This window comes from Rana temporaria, chromosome 9 (assembly GCF_905171775.1).
Source record: "Rana temporaria chromosome 9, aRanTem1.1, whole genome shotgun sequence".
Classification (NCBI taxonomy): domain Eukaryota; kingdom Metazoa; phylum Chordata; class Amphibia; order Anura; family Ranidae; genus Rana; species Rana temporaria.
In genome coordinates this window covers 44,997,790-45,020,002 of record NC_053497.1, presented here as the reverse complement: position 1 = coordinate 45,020,002, position 22,213 = coordinate 44,997,790, and the positions used below count along the sequence as shown (strand labels likewise).

The window sequence follows — 22,213 nt, the reverse complement described above, 5'->3', positions numbered from 1 at the left end:
GAAAAACGACGAGAAAAAATAAAGCAGGTTATACATTTTTAATGGCCAAAAATGCTCTGGAGCCTACACATGGTCGTTTTTCACAACCAATTGAAAAACGGTTGTGTGTACGCGGCATTAGACACTACATTCGAGGGGGGGGGGGTTTAGAAGGTTTTAAAGCATTGTAGGTACCTGGAATCCTAAATAAGACATCTATACATTACACATTTTAATTTTGCATTCGTTTTCACACATCAGCTCCAGTTCCCACTTGCTACCAGAGGAACCAGAGGCTGAACCAACCGCCACGCGTCTCCAGTGCATAAAGCTATTGAGGATAGGACAACTTTGTGTCCCCATTACTGAAAATGAGATGACTGTGACACAGGACTCTCCTGAGGTCTCTATATCGCCCTCCATCTTTCATCCTTCTCCGGTCTCGCTTCAGTCTTTTAGTTGGACAAATAAAGTGCTGTCAGCTACCCGCGTGCGGTGAAATCCAAGCACTGACAGGTCCTTACTCTTGTGTAAGAAATGAATATACCGAACGCCAGGTCCATAGGACTTAAATATATGAGAAACCTGAAACATAAAGAGATGATCATAGGCTAGTATCCTTAAAATGTGGAAGGCACATCAAAAATGACTTATGTGTGGGCTTTATAACAATAACTCCAAATATACACTCAGCAAAATTAAACATAATAAACTTTTCTAATTTTTTTTGGATGGCCTTTGGGCCACATCCGGCTAGTTACATGATTTTATATGGCTGGCTGGCAGTGCATGTGCCCGTATGTGTATCATAATGTGGAAACTGGTGCATGCACTGCCAGCTAGCCAGCCATGACCCTCCCCAGTTCCCAGTGGAGATTGCCTGAACCCCCTCACCCCACCCCACACGCTGCCACATAACACAGTTTTTTGTAGCCCTGATAAAGGAAGTGGAGTACAGCTCCCAAAACACATTGGCTTTGTGAAACTATTAGTTAACAGAATATATCTAATTTTGGTCTTGAGAATTACAGTGTGGGGGCTTCAACTCTAGACATGACCATCAACCCAAAGTGACCATCTCCACCCCAATAACCCAAAGTGACCATCTCCACACCCACCCCAATATCTAAAGTGACAACCTCCACCCCAATAACCCAAAGTGACCATCTCCACACCCACCCCAATATCTAAAGTGACAACCTCCACCCCAATAACCCAAAGTGACAATCTCCACCCCAACAACTCAAAGTGACCATCTCCACACCCACCCCAATATCTAAAGTGACAACCTCCACCCCAATAACCCAAAGTGACAATCTCCACCCCAACAACTCAAAGTGACCATCTCCACACCCACCCCAATATCTAAAGTGACAACCTCCACCTCAATAACCCAAAGTGACAATCTCCACCCCAACAACCCAAAGTGACATTCTCCATCAACACCCCAACAACCCAAAGTGACAATCTCCATCAACACCCCAACAACCCAAAGTGACAATCTCCATCCCCACCCCAACAACCCAAAGTGACCATCTCCACCCCTACCCCAATAACCCAAAGTGACCATCTCCACCCCTACCCCAATAACCCAAAGTGACCATCTCCACCCCCACCCCAATAACCCAAAGTGACTATCTCCACCCCTACCCCAATAACCCAAAGTGACCATCTCCACCCCCACCCTAATAACCCAAAGTGACCATCTCCACCCCAATAACCCAAAGTGACCATCTCCACCCCAATAACCCAAAGTGACCATCTCCACCCCAATAACCCAAAGTGGCACTTATTTATTTCTGTGTTGCTGTTAGAGATTGTTCCTCTCTGTAAAGCTCGCCATTCAAATTATAATCTGACTGCACAATCAACTTCAGATCTACCAAAACTATGTAATATGAGGACCTACCTAAACTATAGAATTGATTTATAAACAATGTGGCAGGCCCTTGCCTTACATTGTTGTTAGTAGATCTAAAGTAGATTGTACAGTCAGATTGTTTCATGAGCTTTATGGAGCCCTACATAGTAGTAAAAACCTTCCAGGGGCTCAAATTCTATTTCCACTCTATCCAAAAACTAAAAAAAAAACTTTTGGCTGATATCATTGGCTAAAGAGCTACAAGGACCACAGTTTTTATACCACATGTGAATACATATCCCGAAATGTGAAAGTCTCAAGTCTGCAAAGTGGAACTACACTCACCTCCACTCCAGTGATGCAACATCCAAGAAATTCCTCACCGGTGTGAAAAAATGTACAGTATCTGGTCTTCTTCTGGGTTCAAGATCTTCTGGTATCTTGATTGGCCTAATGGGGATGAAGTAACTCCCACGCATGCATAATGAGTTCATTCATCCCTGCAGATGCTGAAATTTTACACTGGGCTTCTCTGAATCCTTTTGCATTAGAGACATAGAGGTGTATTTAAAAAAAAAAAAAAATGACCAAACTGTTTCTCCATCTAAACTGCCTGTAAATTAGTTTTGTGTGATTGGGACAAAATCAAATGTTCACAATCAGGCTATGCTGTATTCTCTACAATTTGAAAGTGTAAATGTTGAAGATACTGCATTATGGCCACAAGATGGAGCTGAGGAGCATACATATTTCTTGTGGTAGTTAGCTCCATCTAGTGGCCATAATTTGGTATTTTACCCATTTACACAATCGAACTGCAGATAATATAGCTAAACATTCAATTTTACCCTTACGCACAGAACAAATTCACATGTAGTTTTTCGATAAAAGAACATATGCAATTTTTTTTTAAAAACACACCCTATAGTATGTCTCTTTTACAATGAAAATCCTGCCTGTTCACACAGTTTGATTTTTTTAAGCCCACCCTATGTCAATATTTTGGAAAATAAGTCTGTTGTCGCCATTCAGTGGTCCACAATTTAGGAATGTTCAATTGGTCAAGCTCAACCCCTGAAAAACAACCCCACACCATAATCTCCCTTCCACTAAATGATTTGGACCAGAGCACAAAGCAAGGTCCATAAACACATGGATGAGAGAGTTTGGGGTGGAGGAACTTCACTGGCCTACACAGAGTCCTGACCTCAACCTGATAGAACACCTTTAGTATGAATTAGAGCAGAAACTGCAAGTCAGGCCTTCTCGTTCAACATCATTGTCTGACCTCATAAATGCTCTTCTGGAAGAACGGTCAAACATTCCCATAGACACACTCCTAAACCTTGTGGACAGCCTTCCCAGAAGAGCTGAAGCTGTTATAGCTGCAAAGAGTGGAGCAACTCAATATTGAACCCTACGGACTAAGATTGAGATGCCATTAAAGTTAATGTGCGTGTAAAGGTAGGCATCCCAATACTTTTGACAATATAGGGCCAGATCCACAAACGAATTACGTCGGCGTATCTATGGATACGCCGCGTAATTTTTAAAATGCCTCATCGTATCTTTGTTTTGTATCCACAAAACAAGATACGACTGAATCTGGGCTCGATCCGACTGGCGTACGTCTTAATACGCGGTCGGATCGAAGGTGCATATTTACGCTGGCCGCTAGGTGGCATTTCCGTCGAATTCCGCGTCGAGTATGCAAATTAGATAGAATTAGAATTAGATACAGCGATCCACGAACGTACGTCCGGCCGGCGCATTTTTTTACGTTGTTTGCGTTCGGCTTTTTCCGGCGTATAGTTACCCCTGCTATTATGAGGCGTACTCAATGTTAAGTATGGCCGTCGTTCCTGCGTCGAATTTGGAAAATGTTACGTCGTTTGCGTAAGTCGTTCGCGAATAGGGCTTTGCGTAGAATGACGTCAACGTCATAAGCATTGGCTTGTTGCGGGTTAATTTCGAGCATGCGCACCGGACGGCACATGTGCAGTTAAAAAAAAAGTAATTTACGTTGGGTCAAGACATATTAATATAAAACACGCCCCCATCACATACATTTGAATTGCGCGCCCTTACGCCGCCTAAGTTACACTACGCCGCCGTAACTTACGGCGGAAATTCTTTCAGGATACAAAAAAAAAAACTGTAAGTTACGGCGGCGTAGCGTATCAGAGATACGCTACGCCGGACGGAAGAATGCGCCGCGCTACGTGGATCTGCCCCATAGTGTATTTAATACAGCAAAGGCTGTAGGCTCTTCTCTACGCTTCATTGCTCTCACCGTGTTCCAGCCCTCAGGCTGCCCGTTCATGTTGTTTTCTGGAGTCAGGTCCAGATGAGAAATCACTGTCGTCTTGTCCTCTGCTAGCAACTTGACATGCAGTTCATACACATGTTTGTGGAGCTTACTATCTTCATACCTGTAGAGCAAACATCAGTGAGAATTTATTACATATCCAATGAAGTGCACAGAGCAGAACATCCTCACCAAGAGATGCCTAATTTATTACAGGTATTAAAGTGGTTGTACACCACTTTAGAGATGGCGATCGTGATGTTTTTTAAGGGGTCATGCCATGACTGGCGACTCTGGCCAGTCACAGAGCCGGAGTTTGTGGCCCCCCGGAAGGAAGAGGGGTGAAGATGGACGCTCGCTGCCAGCGGGGACATCAGTGACATCGCATGGGCTTCAGTTTCAGGTAAGTGACACATAATGGGCTAGTATGCGATGCATAGTAGCCCACTATACTTTACCTTTGCAGGGAAATAAAGAGGAAGTGAAACCCATCAGGGCTTACTTCCTCTTTAATATAGTGCCGACAATTTACACAGTGCTTTGCATACTGTACATTCACATTAGCCCCTGCCCTCAAGGAGCTTGCAATCAAATCAATGCATGCATACCCATACTGGAGCCAATTAACCCGCCAGCATGTCTTTGAAGTGTGGGAGGAAACCTAAGCATGCACAGGAAGGACAGGCAAACTCCATGCAGATAGTATCCTGACCATGATTTGAACCAAGGATGCCAATGCTGCAAGACAGACATACTAACCACTAAGCCACTCATTTCTAGCACACAGATATATTCAGGAGCACTATCCAGAGAACACTGAAATGTCCACATTAGTCCCTGTCACCATAGGAGCTTCAGTCTAACAACCCCCCAATCTGTACAAAGCAACGACAGGCTGACAATCTTCTCATGTATGGGCACATTCAGTGGTTATCTGCAGCTAGGAATAGATGATCAGCCACAATTAGGGATGAGCTCCGGCGTGTTCGCACAGTGCACGTGCAGAGCCCGCCAGGAAGTCTGCACGGCGCTGCACTAATCACAGGCAGGGAGACATATTCCCGATGCTCGACTGCCGAGATCGGGAAATGTCTCCCTGACTGTGGTTAGCGCAGCGCCGTGCCAACTTCCTGGCGGGCTCTGCACGTGGACTGTGCGAACACGCCGGAGCTCATCCCTAGCCACAATCTGTCTGCGTCTGGGTACGGTCATCTGTCCCTAGCTGCAGGGTGTGGAGATATATGTAAGATCATCAGAAAGCTACAGCTCTTGTCAGCCTGTCAATTCTTTTTAAAAGCTGAGTGGCTGCCAGTGTTGCCAACCGTCCGTATTTTTACGGACAGTTCGTAAAAACGGGCACTTTTTCCCCCCGTTCGTAAATGTTCGTGGTTGCGGAAATGTGCCAGTAAAAAAAGCCGAGATTGGTTCAGCTTGGAACTGCGCATGGAGATTGGAGGCAGGGGGTGATGGTGGCTGCGGTGGCACAGCAGAGTGGGATGGAGGCAGGGGGAGATTGGAGGCAGGGGGTGTTAGTGTCAGGGGGTGATTGGAGGCAGGCGGTGTTGGTGGCACCGCAGAGGGGGATGTTGGCACCGCAGAGGGTGGGAGATGGAGACAGGGGTTGTTAGTGGAACCGCAGAGGGGGATGGAGGCAGGGGACGATGGAGGCGGGGGGTGATTGAGGCAGGGGGCCTGGGGGAGATTGGAGGCAGCGGGAGATTGGAGGCAGAGGGAGATTGGAGGCAGGGGGAGATTGGAGGCAGGGGGAGATTGGAGGCAGGGGGAGATTGGAGGCAGGGGGAGATTGTGGCACCGCAGAGGGGGGTGAAGGCAGGGGGTGTTGGTGGCAGAGAGGGTTGGAGGCATGGGGTAAATAATTTGCCCTTATATCGAAAATAACAAAAATATATTGTTTTACCTTACTATCTACCTTAAATCACATTGCTATTTGCCTAGCGTACTTGTTTGTAGCCTAAATACTGAAATTTGCTCCTAAAAATGTGATTTAGTAAGTTTTGTGAAATGGCAGTAAAAACGTGGCTGCGCCAGTAAATTTCGGTTGTTGTGCCAGTAAATTTCAAACTGGTAGGTTGGCAACACTGGTGGCTGCAGCTGTTTGGAATTTGTGCTGTAGGAATCCACTGCAGGACCTAGAATCACAGATACAAGTGTCCCCAATGGAAATTTTGCCCTCCATCCCTGATCTGGTGACAAATCAAAATCTTGACTTTCTCATCACTTTCATTCACAGTGATAGTGGCCAAATAGAGAGGAAGAATTGTCCTAGGCAACAATCACAGCTTGTCAGAGATTACAAACCCTCAGCACTATATCTAAAACAAATCTGTTTATATTTTCCTTTTATTTATCTTGAAAGGGGTAGATTTCACCCTCACATTTGCCACCCTGTCAGTTCCCTGGCCCCCCACACTGTCTTCCAGCTTCTGAATGCACATAACCACATCAAATGGCGGCACCTTGTGGTTAGAACAAGTATGACCAACTAGTATTTGATAGTGTCATGCACACTCTGAAGCTGGGGCACAATACATGTGTGTAGGCCTCTCTTCATTTTTACATTTCTAGTAATTGTATGATACATTTGTAGTGATTGCTCTATTTAAACTCCACCTTCTGTAGCCATTATTGCCCACGGCATGTTTTAATTAGGATCAGCCAGATTATATATCTTTTTCATTCGAATATGGTTGCTGCAAGGCAGTCAAGTGGCTAGTGTCATAGGTGGTTATTTATGAAAATCAAACCCACTTTGCACTGCAGGTGCAAACTACAAGGGCAAAGTGCCCTTGAAATTGCACTTAGAAGTGCAGTCGCTGTAAATCTGAGGGGGACATGCAAGGAAAATAAAAAACAGTATTTTAGCTTGCACATGATTGGATGATAAAATCAGCAGAGCTTCCCCTCCTTTCAGATCTACCCCTCAGATCTACAGCGACTGCACTTCCAAGTGCAATTTCAGTGCAATTTCAAGTGCACTTTGCGCTCGTAGTTTGCACTTGTAGTGCTAAGTTGCCTTTCGTAAGTAATCCCCAATGTGTCACAATGATATTCTGAAGGACAAAATGACATCTTCCACCACATGAGTGCAGCCTATGGAGCCACACATCAACTTTGTCACAAAGGTGGAGCTACACATAAACAAACAAAAAAAACAAAACAAAAACATATAGCTAGATTCATAAAGAGTTTGGCCGGCGTATCAGTAGATACGCCAACCTAACTCGGAATCTGCGCCGACCTAAGTTTAAGTGTATTCTCAAACTGAGATACACTTAAACCTATCTAAGATACAACGTCGTCCTATCTTAGGGTGCAATATTTAGGCTGGCCGCTAGGTGGCGCTTCCATTGCGTTCGGTGTAGAATATGTAAATCACTAGATACGCCTATTCACGAACGTACGTCCGCCCGTCGCAGTAAAGATACGCCGTTTCCGTAAGAGATAGGCCGCCTGAAGATAAACATGCCCCCTAGGTGGCGTAGCCAATGTTAAGTAAGGTCGTCGTTCCCGCGTCGAAATTTGAAAATTTTACGTTGTTTGTGTAAGTCGGCCGTGAGTAGGGCTGGACGTAATTTACGTCCACGTCTAAACCAATACGTCCTTACAGTGCAATGCACACTGGGATATGTACACGGACTGCGCATGCGCCATTCGTAAAAAAACGTCAATCACGTCAGGTCACAGTTAATCTACATAAAACACGCCCCCCACATCCTCATTTGAATTCGGCGCGCTTATACGCCGGTCTATTCACGCTACGCCGCAGGCAAGTACTTTGTGAATACAGTACTTGCCTAGCTAACTTACGGCGGCGTAGTGTAAATACGATACGCTACGCCGCCGCAACCATGCGCCCCGCCAACCTGAATCCAGCAATAAATTTAAGCAATTAACACATAAACAAACAAAAAAAACGAAACAAAACAAAAACACAACAAAAAACATAAGCAATACATTTACGCAATTAACATAAAAACAAACATACAAAAAAAAAAACACAACAAAAAACATTTAAAACATATGTCTTATGAAGTTTGTATCCCTCTAATATACTGACCACTCCAAGACGTAGATATCAGGTTGGTAGGAGTCCAGCAATTCAGGCCAGAGACCTTCAGACAGCAGGTCCACCATCTGCTCCTTCACACACCAACTGCAGATATTGGTCACATGTCAGTGAAAACAGAAGTTGATTTTCTCACATTGCTGTTTATTTCTTCATCTACATTTAATGATCTTTAGTAAAGCAATAATTCTATTGAATCTGAGCTATTTCATGCTACTGAGAGATTTAACCACTTGCTAACAGCACCGCTTTAGGATAAAGTTACAAAATTGCCATGAAAGAACGAAGGCGATCACGGATGACTCATCTGAAAATGCTAGTTGCCTGCTAGGTAATACTTGATCCTCTGGGAGGAGTAAGAAGAACAACATGCCAGCCAAGAAAAAATAAATAAATAAATAATAATAATACTGAATTACAGCAAAAATGATAATAACAACTACTACTATTATTACTACTACTATATTATTATTAATAATAATAATAATAATAATAATAATAATAAGAAGAAGAAGAAGAAGAAGAAGAAGAAGAAGAAGAATACTAAAAAGAAGAAGAATACTTAATATTATTATTAGCAATGAGTATTATTAATAATAACAAGAATAAGAATTTATAATACTTAAAAGTATTATTAACAATGGGGTCGATTCAGGTACAGCTGCGCGCTCCTTACGGAGGCGCAGTGTACCCTTTTTACTCTGCGCCTACGCAAATTATTTGCGCTACGCTTCATTCATGAAGCAGTAGCCATGTAATTTGCGTGGGCGCTCCTCAAAAATGCCCTGCGTAAGGGCACCTAATGCAAATGATCCCGTAGGGGGCGGGAATCATTTAAATTAGGCGCGTTCCCGCGCCGAGCGTAGAGCGCATGCTCCGTCGGGAAACTTTCCCGCCGTGCATTGCGGTAAATGACGTCGCAAGGACGTCATTTGCTTCAAAGTGAACGTGAATGGCGTTCAGCGCCATTCACGATTCACTTACGCAAACGACGTAAAATTTAAACCTCGCGACGCGGGAATGACGGGTATCCTTAGCATTGGCTGCCCCTGCTTTTAGCATGTGCAGCCTTACGCAAAACCCGACGTACGCAAACGACGTAAACTGCGTACGCAGGGCTCGCGTAACATTGTGAATCGGCGTTAGTATGCAATTTGCATACTATACGCTGACCACAACGGGAACGCCACCTAGCGGCCTGCGTAAGAATGCAGCCTAAGATATGAGGGCATAAGAGCCTTATGCCACGCATATCTTAGGCTGCAGTCGGCGTAACGAGCTCTCTGAATCAGGAGAAGTCGTTATGCCGGCGAAAGTAAGCAATTGCGCTGCGTAACTATGGTTACGCAGACGCAATTGCTTCTTGAATCTGGGCCAATAAGTATTATTAATAATATTAATAATGATCAATGGAACAACCAACAACATCCCTGCATGCAAGGGTGATTGCCGCCTTAACCTCCGCAACACCTCCAAAATACACCCGCCCCCTCCTTCCTAACCAATGACACTACAAAGCTCCTAATTCGCTCCCTGATTACCTCTGGCCTCAACTACTGCAACTTACTTCTCATTGGCTTACCTCTACATAGACTATCCCCATTTCAGTCCATCATGAATGCTGCTGCCAGACTCCTCCACCCTACAAACCGCTCAGCGTCTGCTACCCCTCTCTGCCAATCCCTCCATTGGCTGCCACTCACCCAGCAAATTTAATTCAAAATACTAACAACAATTTACAGAGCCATGCACAACTTAGCCCCCAGCTACATCACTAACCTATTCTCAAAATACCAACCAAATCGATCTCTATGTTCCTCCCAAGACCTTCTGCTTTCTATCTCCCTCGTCACCTCCTCCCATGCTCGCCTCTAGGACTTTTCCGGAGCCTCTCCTATCCTATGGAACTCCTTACCCTAATCTACCAGACTATCTGCAACTCTATCCACTATCCTGAATTTTTTTTTCTTCAGAGAAGTCTATCCTGCCTCCACCTAACAACTGTACTTTTATTTTCTCCATCAGATCATCCCCCACAGTTATTACCATTTGTATCACTTGACCCTCCCTCCTAGATTGTAAGATCTAATGGGCCCTCTGATTTCTCCTGTATTAAATTGTATTGTAACTGTACTGTTTGTACTCATGTTGTAAAGTGCTGCACAAACTGTTGGCGCTATATAAATCCTGTATAATAATAATAATAATAATATTTCTAGATTGTAAGCTCTAACGAGCAGGGCCCTCTCATCATTCCTGTATTAAATTGTATTGTAACTATAATGTCTTCCCTGATGTTGTAAAGCGCTGCGTAAACTGTTGGCGCTATATAAATCCTGTATAATAATAATAATAATAATAATAATAATAATAATAATACTGTAATACTAATTCATGCTGTAGTACCACTTTTTGACCACGGGGTGTCAGTGCAGTGAAATGTGTAGCCCACACAGTGACAGAGATGCTGAAATGTTCATCTGTACACTACAAATAATATGTGATCCAGGATCTAACAGTTTAAGTTTTCCAAGGATAGAAAATTCTCATGGACAGGAAAAATAACATTTGTTTCATCATTAATTTTTATTAAAAAAAAAAAAAATCACTTTTTCAGAAGGTGCAGGCTCTTGAGCAACTGAAAATTGTCAGCATGCTGGTAAATATTTTGACAAATAGGTCAGATTTCAGTTGCCAATAATGACAATATTTTTAATTGCTAATTACCTATACTGACCTGTAGATAGGCAGATAACACACGACCACCCCAGGTGGAATATTGCTCCTGTCGACGGGAATCTCCTCTGTACTTATTTGCCAGCCAGTAAAATCTCCTGGAGAGACATACATGAAGAGAGAGAAATCAGGAAGGTGCTCTGTCCTTTATAAAACTGTCATGAGAGAGGCACATGTTCTGCCATTGCTGACCTCTCCCTCTGAAAATGCTAGCCTATCATGCTGGTCCTCTGGCTTCAATACATTCAGGCACTGACCTGGAAGAAGTATTCAACAAGTAAAGCAAGCTGCATTCTTATCTGCATATGTGTTTTGTGTCAGTGATTTAGAAAGTAGTTTAACCACTTAAGACCCGGACCAAAATGCAGCTAAAGGACCCGGCCCTTTTTGCGATTCGGCACTGCGTCGCTTTAACTGACAATTGCGCGGTCATGCGACGTGGCTCCCAAACAAAATTGGCGTCCTTTTTTTCCCACAAATAGAGCTTTCTTTTGGTGGTATTTGATCACCTCTGCGGTTTTTATTTTTTGCGCTATAAACAAAAATAGAGCGACAATTTTGAAAAAAATTCAATATTTTTTACTTTTTGCTATAATAAATATTCTCCAAAAATATATAAAACATTTTTTTCCCTCAGTTTAGGCCGATACGTATTCTTCTACATATTTTTGGTAAAAAAAACGCAATAAGCGTTTATCGGTTGGTTTGCGCAAAATTTATACCGTTTACAAAATAGGGGATAGTTTTATTGCATTTTTATTAATTTATTTTTTTTACTACTAATGGCGGCGATCAGCGTTTTTTTTCGTGACTGCGACATTATGGCGGACACTTCGGACAATTTTGACACATTTGTGGGACCATTGTCATTTTCAAAGCAAAAAATGCATTTAACCACTTAAGCCCCGAGCCTGTTTTTCAGATTCGGGATTTACAAGACTAAAACAGTTTTTTTTTGCTAGAAAATTACTTAAAACCCCCAAAAATTATATATTTTTTTTTTCTAACACCCTAGAGAATAAAATGGCGGTCATCGCAATACTTTTTGTCACACTGTATTTTCGCAGCGGTCTTACAAGCGCACTTTTTTTTGGAAAAAAATAACTTTTTTGAATTAAAAAATAAGACAACAATAAATTTGGCCCAATTTTTTTATATATTGTGAAAGACAATGTTACGCCGAGTAAAATGATACCCAACATGTCACGCTTTAAAATTGTGCCCGCTCGTGGCATGGCGTCAAACTTTTACCCTTAAAAATCTTGATAGGCGACGTTTAAAAAATTCTATAGGTTGCATTTTTTGAGCTACAGAGTAGCTCTAGGGCTATAATTATTGCTCTCGCTCTAACGATCGCGGCGATACCTCACTTGTGTGGTTTGAATACCGTTTTCATATGGCGGCGCTACTCGCGTATGAGTTCGCTTCTGCTCGCGAGCTCGTCGGGACGGGGCGCTTTAAAATTTTTTTTTTTGTTTTCTTATTTATTTTTATTAATTTTATTATTTTTTACACTGAAATAAAAAAATAAAAAAAAATTATCACTTTAATTACTATTACAAGGAATGTAAACATCCCTTGTAATAGAAAAAAGCATGACAGGTCCTCTTAAATATGAGATCTGGGGTCAAAAAGACCTCAGATCTCATATTTAGGCTTCAATGCAAGAAAAAAAAAAAAAAAGGAAAATTTGTCATTTAAAAAAATGACAACAAAAAAATTGTCTCTTTAAGAGGCTGGGCGGGACTGACGTTTTGACGTCACTTCCGCCCAGCAGAGCTATGAGGATGGGTGGGGGCCATCTTGCCCTCACTACAGTCCTCACTCTCCAGGCGGCAACATCCGATCTCCTCCGCCGCTACCGACGGCTCCGGTAAGCGGCGAAGGGCGCGGAAAAGCGGCGGGAGGGGCCCTCTCCCGCCACCGATAACGGCGATCTCGCGGCGAATCCGCCGCGGAGACCGCCGTTATGGTTTACACGGCAGCCCACTGTAAAGGTGGATATCCCGGTTCTGGCAGCAGCTGCTGCCGTTACCGAGATATTCAGCTTTAAAAATAGGACGTATATATACAGTGGGCAGTCGTTAAGTGGTTAAAATGCATTGTTTATTGTGAAAATGACAGTTGCAGTTTGGGAGTTAACCACAGGGGGCGCTGAAGGGGTTATGTGTGACCTCATGTGTGTTTACGACTGTAGGGGGGTGTGGCTGTTGGAGTGACGTCATCGATTGTGTCCCCCTACAAAAGGGATGACACGATCGATGCTGCCGCCACAGTGAAGAACGGGGAAGCTGTGTTTACACGCGGCTCTCCCCGCTCTTCAGCTCCGGGGACCGATCGCGGGACCCCAGCGGCAATCGGGAGCGCGCCCGCGACCCACGGCTGGGTACATGTACAGGACGTACCTGTACGTACATGTGCCCAGCCGTGCCATTCTGCTGACGTATATGTGCAGGAGGCGGTCCTTAAGTGGTTAAACATCAAGCTTAACATGACAGCCAGGCTACAAGCCAGTGGTGGCTGGTGTTCAAAACTTTTAGGGGGCGCAAATGGGCATGTTTTTGGGGCATATTTGCCAAGTTGATTTATCCTATCCCATACTGCCAGTGTGTTCCGAGTTAATGGGGATGCCCATTCTGAAAATCCCCTGGCCTTTGTTGGTATCCATGGTTCCCCCGCCAAGTTCCTCCCGGCCATATTTGTCTCCATTAGTACCCATGCTCTATTACCTTCATCGTGGCACCAGTGCAGTATACGCACCAGAGCCATCGCTTTATAATAGGATGCAATGTCTGGGACTTTGTTTCACTTTTAGCATTAATAAAATCACTACTACGAAAAACAACAGCCGTTTTCAAAACTTTTTTTTGCATTGATACATGTCCCCTGGGGCAGGACCCAGGTCCCCAAACACTTTTTATGACAATAACTTGCATATTAACCTTTAAAATTAGCACTTTTAATTTCTCCCATAGACTTTTAAAGGGTGTTCCGCGGCTTTCGAATTTGCCGCGAACACCCCAATTTGCTATTCGGCGAACGGGCCGAATAGCAAACAAATACATGGTTCAAATCGCGATTCTAGGTTTCTCATAGTACCTTTAATCTCTTTACAGAAGCTCTTTTACAATGTTACATTTTTTTTTTACATTTTTTTTGAACAATTGAACAAAACTAATAAAACTATTCAACAAGAAAAAGTATAGATTACCCCGACTGACATGGTATGCTGGAAGGCTTGCAACATTTTAATGCCATTGCCCAGGGATGGCTCAGGTCTACCTCGGGGTACCTACCAATGCCCCTTTCCTATCCTCATGTTACTCATCACTCCAAAGCATCAAAAGGCAATCAGGTTGACAATGTGTGTTCCCTTCAGTGATACATTGGGTGTGGGCAACACAATCATAGAACAAAACAAACAGGTAGAGACTTGGAAAGAAGTCAAACTTGTGTCTTCCAATCATGGTACTGACCTAATGTCTCCAGGGGCTTCTTCTCAGGAGGTGGATCAAATTCTTCTTGTGGAGGAGGCTGGCTGGTGGATAAACCTGATAGAACAACACATGAATGAACATACAGGTTACAGCCTGCCTGGTACAGTGACAGATGGAAGAGACATAGCGTGAGAAAGACGCGGGAGGAGGAGTAGAGTACAGAGAAAAGCTTCTCACAGAAATATGGAAGGTGTCAGACAACTTGTGAAGCTGCAGACTTCAAAGCTGTCATCCTGATCCTCACTTGACTAGCTAGCACTGTCATCCCGATCCTCACTTCACTAGCTAGCACTGTCATCCCGATCCTCACTTCACTAGCTAGCACTGTCATCCTAATCCTCACTTCACTAGCTAGCACTGTCATCCTAATCCTCACTTCACTAGCTAGCACTGTCATCCCGATCCTCACTTCACTAGCTAGCACTGTCATCCCGATCCTCACTTCACTAGCTAGCACTGTCATCCCGATCCTCACTTCACTAGCTAGCACTGTCATCCTGATCCTCACTTCACTAGCTAGCACTGTCATCCCGATCCTCACTTCACTAGCTAGCACTGTCATCCTAATCCTCACTTCACTAGCTAGCACTGTCATCCTAATCCTCACTTCACTAGCTAGCGCTGTCATCCTGATCCTCACTTCACTAGCTAGCGCTGTCATCCCGATCCTCACTTCACTAGCTAGCACTGTCATCCTAATCCTCACTTCACTAGCTAGCACTGTCATCCCAATCCTCACTTCACTAGCTAGCACTGTCATCCCGATCCTCACTTCACTAGCTAGCGCTGTCATCCCGATCCTCACTTCACTAGCTAGCACTGTCATCCTAATCCTCACTTCACTAGCTAGCACTGTCATCCTAATCCTCACTTCACTAGCTAGCACTGTCATCCCGATCCTCACTTCACTAGCTAGCACTGTCATCCTGATCCTCACTTCACTAGCTAGCGCTGTCATCCCGATCCTCACTTCACTCGCTAGCACTGTCATCCTAATCCTCACTTCACTAGCTAGCACTGTCATCCCAATCCTCACTTCACTAGCTAGCGCTGTCATCCCGATCCTCACTTCACTAGCTAGCACTGTCATCCTAATGCTCACTTCACTAGCTAGCGCTGTCATCCTGATCCTCACTTCACTAGCTAGCACTGTCATCCTAATCCTCACTTCACTAGCTAGCACTGTCATCCCGATCCTCACTTCACTAGCTAGCACTGTCATCCTAATCCTCACTTCACTAGCTAGCACTGTCATCCCAATCCTCACTTCACTAGCTAGCGCTGTCATCCCGATCCTCACTTCACTAGCTAGCACTGTCATCCTAATGCTCACTTCACTAGCTAGCGCTGTCATCCTGATCCTCACTTCACTAGCTAGCACTGTCATCCTAATCCTCACTTCACTAGCTAGCACTGTCATCCCGATCCTCACTTCACTAGCTAGCACTGTCATCCTAATCCTCACTTCACTAGCTAGCACTGTCATCCCGATCCTCACTTCACTAGCTAGCACTGTCATCCTAATCCTCACTTCACTAGCTAGCGCTGTCATCCTGATCCTCACTTCACTAGCTAGCACTGTCATCCCGATCCTCACTTCACTAGCTAGCACTGTCATCCTAATCCTCACTTCACTAGCTAGCACTGTCATCCCGATTCTCACTTCACTAGCTAGCACTGTCATCCTAATCCTCACTTCACTCGCTAGCACTGTCATCCCAATCCTCACTTCACTAGCTAGCACTGTCATCCTAATCCTCACTTCACTAGCTAGCACTGTCATCCTAATCCTCACTTCACTAGCTAGCGCTGTCATCCTGATCCTCACTTCACTAGCTAGCGCTGTCATCCTGATCCTCACTTCACTAGCTAGCACTGTCATCCCGATCCTCACTTCACTTGCTAGCACTGTCATCCCGATCCTCACTTCACTAGCAAGCACTGTCATCCCGAGCCTCGCTTCACTAGATAGCACTGTCATCCCGATCCTCACTTCACTAGCTAGCACTGACATCCCGATCCTCACTTCACTAGCTAGCACTGTCATCCCGAGCCTCACTTCACTAGCAAGCACTGTCATCCTAATCCTCACTTCACTAGCTAGCACTGTCATCCTGATCCTCACTTCACTAGCTAGCGCTGTCATCCCGATCCTCACTTCACTAGCTAGCACTGTCATCCTAATCCTCACTTCACTAGCTAGCACTGTCATCCTAATCCTCACTTCACTAGCTAGCACTGTCATCCCGATCCTCACTTCACTAGCTAGCACTGTCATCCTGATCCTCACTTCACTAGCTAGCGCTGTCATCCCGATCCTCACTTCACTCGCTAGCACTGTCATCCTAATCCTCACTTCACTAGCTAGCACTGTCATCCCAATCCTCACTTCACTAGCTAGCGCTGTCATCCCGATCCTCACTTCACTAGCTAGCACTGTCATCCTAATGCTCACTTCACTAGCTAGCGCTGTCATCCTGATCCTCACTTCACTAGCTAGCACTGTCATCCTAATCCTCACTTCACTAGCTAGCACTGTCATCCCGATCCTCACTTCACTAGCTAGCACTGTCATCCTAATCCTCACTTCACTAGCTAGCACTGTCATCCCGATCCTCACTTCACTAGCTAGCACTGTCATCCTAATCCTCACTTCACTAGCTAGCGCTGTCATCCTGATCCTCACTTCACTAGCTAGCACTGTCATCCCGATCCTCACTTCACTAGCTAGCACTGTCATCCTAATCCTCACTTCACTAGCTAGCACTGTCATCCTGATCCTCACTTCACTAGCTAGCACTGTCATCCCGATCCTCACTTCACTAGCTAGCACTGTCATCCTGATCCTCACTTCACTAGCTAGCACTGTCATCCCGATTCTCACTTCACTAGCTAGCACTGTCATCCTAATCCTCACTTCACTCGCTAGCACTGTCATCCCAATCCTCACTTCACTAGCTAGCACTGTCATCCCGATCCTCACTTCACTAGCTAGCGCTGTCATCCTAATCCTCACTTCACTAGCTAGCACTGTCATCCTAATGCTCACTTCACTAGCTAGCACTGTCATCCCGATCCTCACTTCACTAGCTAGCACTGTCATCCTGATCCTCACTTCACTAGCTAGCACTGTCATCCTAATCCTCACTTCACTAGCTAGCGCTGTCATCCCGATCCTCACTTCACTAGCTAGCACTGTCATCCTAATCCTCACTTCACTAGCTAGCACTGTCATCCTGATCCTCACTTCACTAGCTAGCACTGTCATCCCGATCCTCACTTCACTAGCTAGCACTGTCATCCTGATCCTCACTTCACTAGCTAGCACTGTCATCCCGATTCTCACTTCACTAGCTAGCACTGTCATCCTAATCCTCACTTCACTCGCTAGCACTGTCATCCCAATCCTCACTTCACTAGCTAGCACTGTCATCCCGATCCTCACTTCACTAGCTAGCGCTGTCATCCTAATCCTCACTTCACTAGCTAGCACTGTCATCCTAATGCTCACTTCACTAGCTAGCACTGTCATCCCGATCCTCACTTCACTAGCTAGCACTGTCATCCTAATCCTCACTTCACTAGCTAGCGCTGTCATCCTGATCCTCACTTCACTAGCTAGCACTGTCATCCCGATCCTCACTTCACTAGCTAGCACTGTCATCCTAATCCTCACTTCACTAGCTAGCACTGTCATCCTGATCCTCACTTCACTAGCTAGCACTGTCATCCCGATCCTCACTTCACTAGCTAGCACTGTCATCCTGATCCTCACTTCACTAGCTAGCACTGTCATCCCGATTCTCACTTCACTAGCTAGCACTGTCATCCTAATCCTCACTTCACTCGCTAGCACTGTCATCCCAATCCTCACTTCACTAGCTAGCACTGTCATCCCGATCCTCACTTCACTAGCTAGCGCTGTCATCCTAATCCTCACTTCACTAGCTAGCACTGTCATCCTAATGCTCACTTCACTAGCTAGCACTGTCATCCCGATCCTCACTTCACTAGCTAGCACTGTCATCCTGATCCTCACTTCACTAGCTAGCACTGTCATCCTAATCCTCACTTCACTAGCTAGCACTGTCATCCCGATCCTCACTTCACTAGCTAGCGCTGTCATCCTAATCCTCACTTCACTAGCTAGCACTGTCATCCTAATGCTCACTTCACTAGCTAGCACTGTCATCCCGATCCTCACTTCACTAGCTAGCGCTGTCATCCTGATCCTCACTTCACTAGCTAGCACTGTCATCCCGATCCTCACTTCACTAGCTAGCACTGTCATCCTAATCCTCACTTCACTAGCTAGCACTGTCATCCTAATCCTCACTTCACTAGCTAGCGCTGTCATCCTGATCCTCACTTCACTAGCTAGCGCTGTCATCCCGATCCTCACTTCACTAGCTAGCACTGTCATCCTAATCCTCACTTCACTAGCTAGCACTGTCATCCCAATCCTCACTTCACTAGCTAGCACTGTCATCCCGATCCTCACTTCACTAGCTAGCGCTGTCATCCTGATCCTCACTTCACTAGCTAGCACTGTCATCCCGATCCTCACTTCACTAGCTAGCACTGTCATCCCAATCCTCACTTCACTAGCTAGCACTGTCATCCCGATCCTCACTTCACTAGCTAGCACTGTCATCCTAATCCTCACTTCACTAGCTAGCACTGTCATCCCGATCCTCACTTCACTAGCTAGCACTGTCATCCTGATCCTCACTTCACTAGCTAGCACTGTCATCCTAATCCTCACTTCACTAGCTAGCACTGTCATCCCGATCCTCACTTCACTAGCTAGCACTGTCATCCTAATCCTCACTTCACTAGCTAGCACTGTCATCCCGATCCTCACTTCGCTAGCTAGCACTGTCATCCCGATCCTCACTTCGCTAGCTAGCGCTGTCATCCCAATCCTCACTTCACTAGCTAGCACTGTCATCCCGATCCTCACTTCACTAGCTAGCACTGTCATCCTGATCCTCACTTCACTAGCTAGCACTGTCATCCCGATCCTCACTTCACTAGCTAGCACTGTCATCCCGATCCTCACTTCACTAGCTAGCACTGTCATCCCGATCCTCACTTCGCTAGCTAGCACTGTCATCCTAATCCTCACTTCACTAGCTAGCACTGTCATCCCGATCCTCACTTCACTAGCTAGCACTGTCATCCCGATCCTCACTTCGCTAGCTAGCACTGTCATCCTGATCCTCACTTCGCTAGCTAGCACGGTTTTATTTTCTGTGCTATAAACAAAAAAGGCCAACAATTTTGAAAAAAAATATATATATATTTTTTACTTTCTGCTATAAAACACATCCAATAAAAAATAAAAATGGCTTTATTAATTTAGGCCAATATGTATTCTGCTACATTTCTGGTAAGAAAAAATACCAATAAGGTTACCATTGATAATACCATTGATTGGTTTGTGCAAAAGTTATAGCAACTACAAACCATGGGACCAATTTAGGGACTTTTTTATTTTTTACTAGTAATGGTGGCGATCAGTGATTTTAAGCAGGACTGCGACATTGCGGCAGACAAATCTGACACTAAGTGGCATTTTTTGGGGACCAGCGACACCAATACAGTGATCAGTGCAAAAAAAAATGCACTGTTACTGCACTAATGACACTGGCAGGGAAGGGGTTAATATCAGGGGTAACGGGTTAAATGTGTCCCTAGGGGGTGCTGTCAAACTGTGGGGGATGTGCTTTGACTAAAGGAAAACAGAGATCCATGTTTCCGCTTAGCATAAACACAAGATCTCCATTTTCCCCTCTGACAGAACGGCGATCTGCCTTGTTTACATAGGCAAAATGCCCTTCTGCTCTTTCCGAGCGATCGCCGGATCACAGCGGGAGCGGGTCTCCGGCAGCGCGTGCACGCCCCAGACCAGGGTAAAGAAATCTTGTACAGGTACGCGATTTTGCGCTTAAGAGCCGCCCTGCCACAGTATGTGTATATGGGGCGGTCTTTAAGCCGTAAAAGCAAACCAGTCATGATAATAACATTGAGGCTTCAATTGTTGACCCGTCCCTTTAAAAATGCTAGTTGTCTGGCTTCAATGCTTTTAGTCACTGAATTTGAACACATGTGCTGATAGGAAGTTGAGACTTTCTCTGACATTTCTCTTAAAGCGGAGGTCTACCCGAATTTTTTTTTAAGAGCCAGCAGCTACAAATACTGCAGCTGCTGACTTTTAAAAGATGGACACTTACCTGTCCAGCGCGCCCGCGATCTCGGCAGCCAAGGCCAAGCAATCGCTCGTCTCTCGGCTGCCCCCGATGCCATCCTCGGTGAGAGAATCAGGCAGTGAAGCCTTGCGGCTTCACTGCCCGGTTCCCTACTACATGCGTGTGTCACGCGGTGCATAGTAACTGGTCCCCGCTGTCTCCTGGGTCCAGTGTGTTTCCCAGAAGACAGCGGGGGGGGGGGGTAACGCGAAGGGGCGTGACTCCCGCGGGAGTCCATTCCCGGAAGTGGGTGCAAATACCTGTATTCTACAGGAATCTGCATCCCCCTCCACCTGAAAGTTGCCAAATGTGACACCGGAAGGGGGGGGGGAGGGGTTCCGAAAAGCGGAGGTTCACTTTTTGTGTGGACCTCAGCTTTAACTATGCTTTAAATGGAACGCACAACCTTTTATATACTTTATATATGTAAAAGCTGGGTACATGTGTAAAATGTCAACTTTTGTAAATAATTGTATTGATGTGTGATTTTTTTTAGTTTTGATGTTTAATTTTAAATAATATATGTACTGTACATGGGAGCCGCCATATTTGTTCATTACATATGAAGACACGGCTTCCTACTTTGCAGTGCTACACAGTGGTTGTGTAATACATCTACTCACAATGCAAGTCTATGACTCACTGAAAACAATGCACTCCCTGTATGGTGAATATGTTATTACAAAAGTTACTAAGCAGTTAGGCAAGTCATAGATGATTCAATTATCTTTCCTGTTTCCATGGGTGACAGCAGGGCTGGACTGGGACAAAAATTTGGCCCTGGACTTCATCCAGACTGGCCCACTTTGACAGGTCTCTCCCATGGCGGCCGGACAACTCCCGCACCCCCGGCCACCCAAGCCCCCTCTCCCCCTTTACTAGCCACTAGCCGTTCTACTTTATTAGAGTAGAACGGCTGGTACTGCTACTCTTATAGGCAGTACCAGTGGGGAAGCTAGACATTATTTCACCCGAGGCAAATAATCAGTTTGGTGCCCCCCCTTATGGGACAAGATTAGGCAGAAGTGAGAAACTTTCAGGCCATAGCTGTTGAGTCAGCTGTCTGTCCCCTCCCCCATGCTCCTCTGTCACCCCCCCTGCTCCTCTGGTCCTCCCCCTGCTTCTTTCTTCCCCCCAGGTGAGCGCTGCAGGGAGGAAGAGGAGGTGAGCGCTGTGGGAGGGGAGAGACAGAGGAGCGGAGGGGGGCGGTGGTCCGCTGTCACTGAAGCCGGCCCACTGAGCCATCGGCCCACCGGGAAACTCCCTGTAGTCCCAATGGCCAGTCCATCCCTGGGTGACAGGAAAGAAAATCGATTGATTCCCCCCATCAACATAGTTGGTGTTGATGAGGGAATCCCTCCTGCAACGCTATTGTGTTCTGCCAGCAGAAAGCCTTCCCGGATGGCAGAACACAATGATTATGATGCTAGCGGCTATAGTCGTCAGCAGAAATTGCATATAAAAAGTCAGACAGACTGGTTGTACCCAAGCCAA

The 22,213-nt window shown here is 45.3% G+C and overlaps 1 protein-coding gene across 3 annotated transcripts in view; it reads right to left on the bottom strand.

The window, feature by feature from the left end:
- Positions 1 to 410: 410 nt before the first annotated feature.
- The window catches only part of NCCRP1 (NCCRP1, F-box associated domain containing), a 32,168-nt gene continuing 10,365 nt past the window's right edge, over positions 411 to 22,213 (bottom strand). For all 3 annotated transcript variants that reach the window (XM_040323350.1, XM_040323351.1, XM_040323352.1), the window contains 5 exons: positions 14,448 to 14,522; positions 10,973 to 11,069; positions 8,227 to 8,322; positions 4,134 to 4,272; positions 411 to 564 (listed from right to left, as the gene is read on the bottom strand). In XM_040323350.1, coding sequence (XP_040179284.1) covers positions 427 to 564; positions 4,134 to 4,272; positions 8,227 to 8,322; positions 10,973 to 11,069; positions 14,448 to 14,522 — 545 coding nt within the window. In that variant the 3' untranslated portion in view covers positions 411 to 426. The remainder of the gene's footprint in view (positions 565 to 4,133; positions 4,273 to 8,226; positions 8,323 to 10,972; positions 11,070 to 14,447; positions 14,523 to 22,213) is intronic.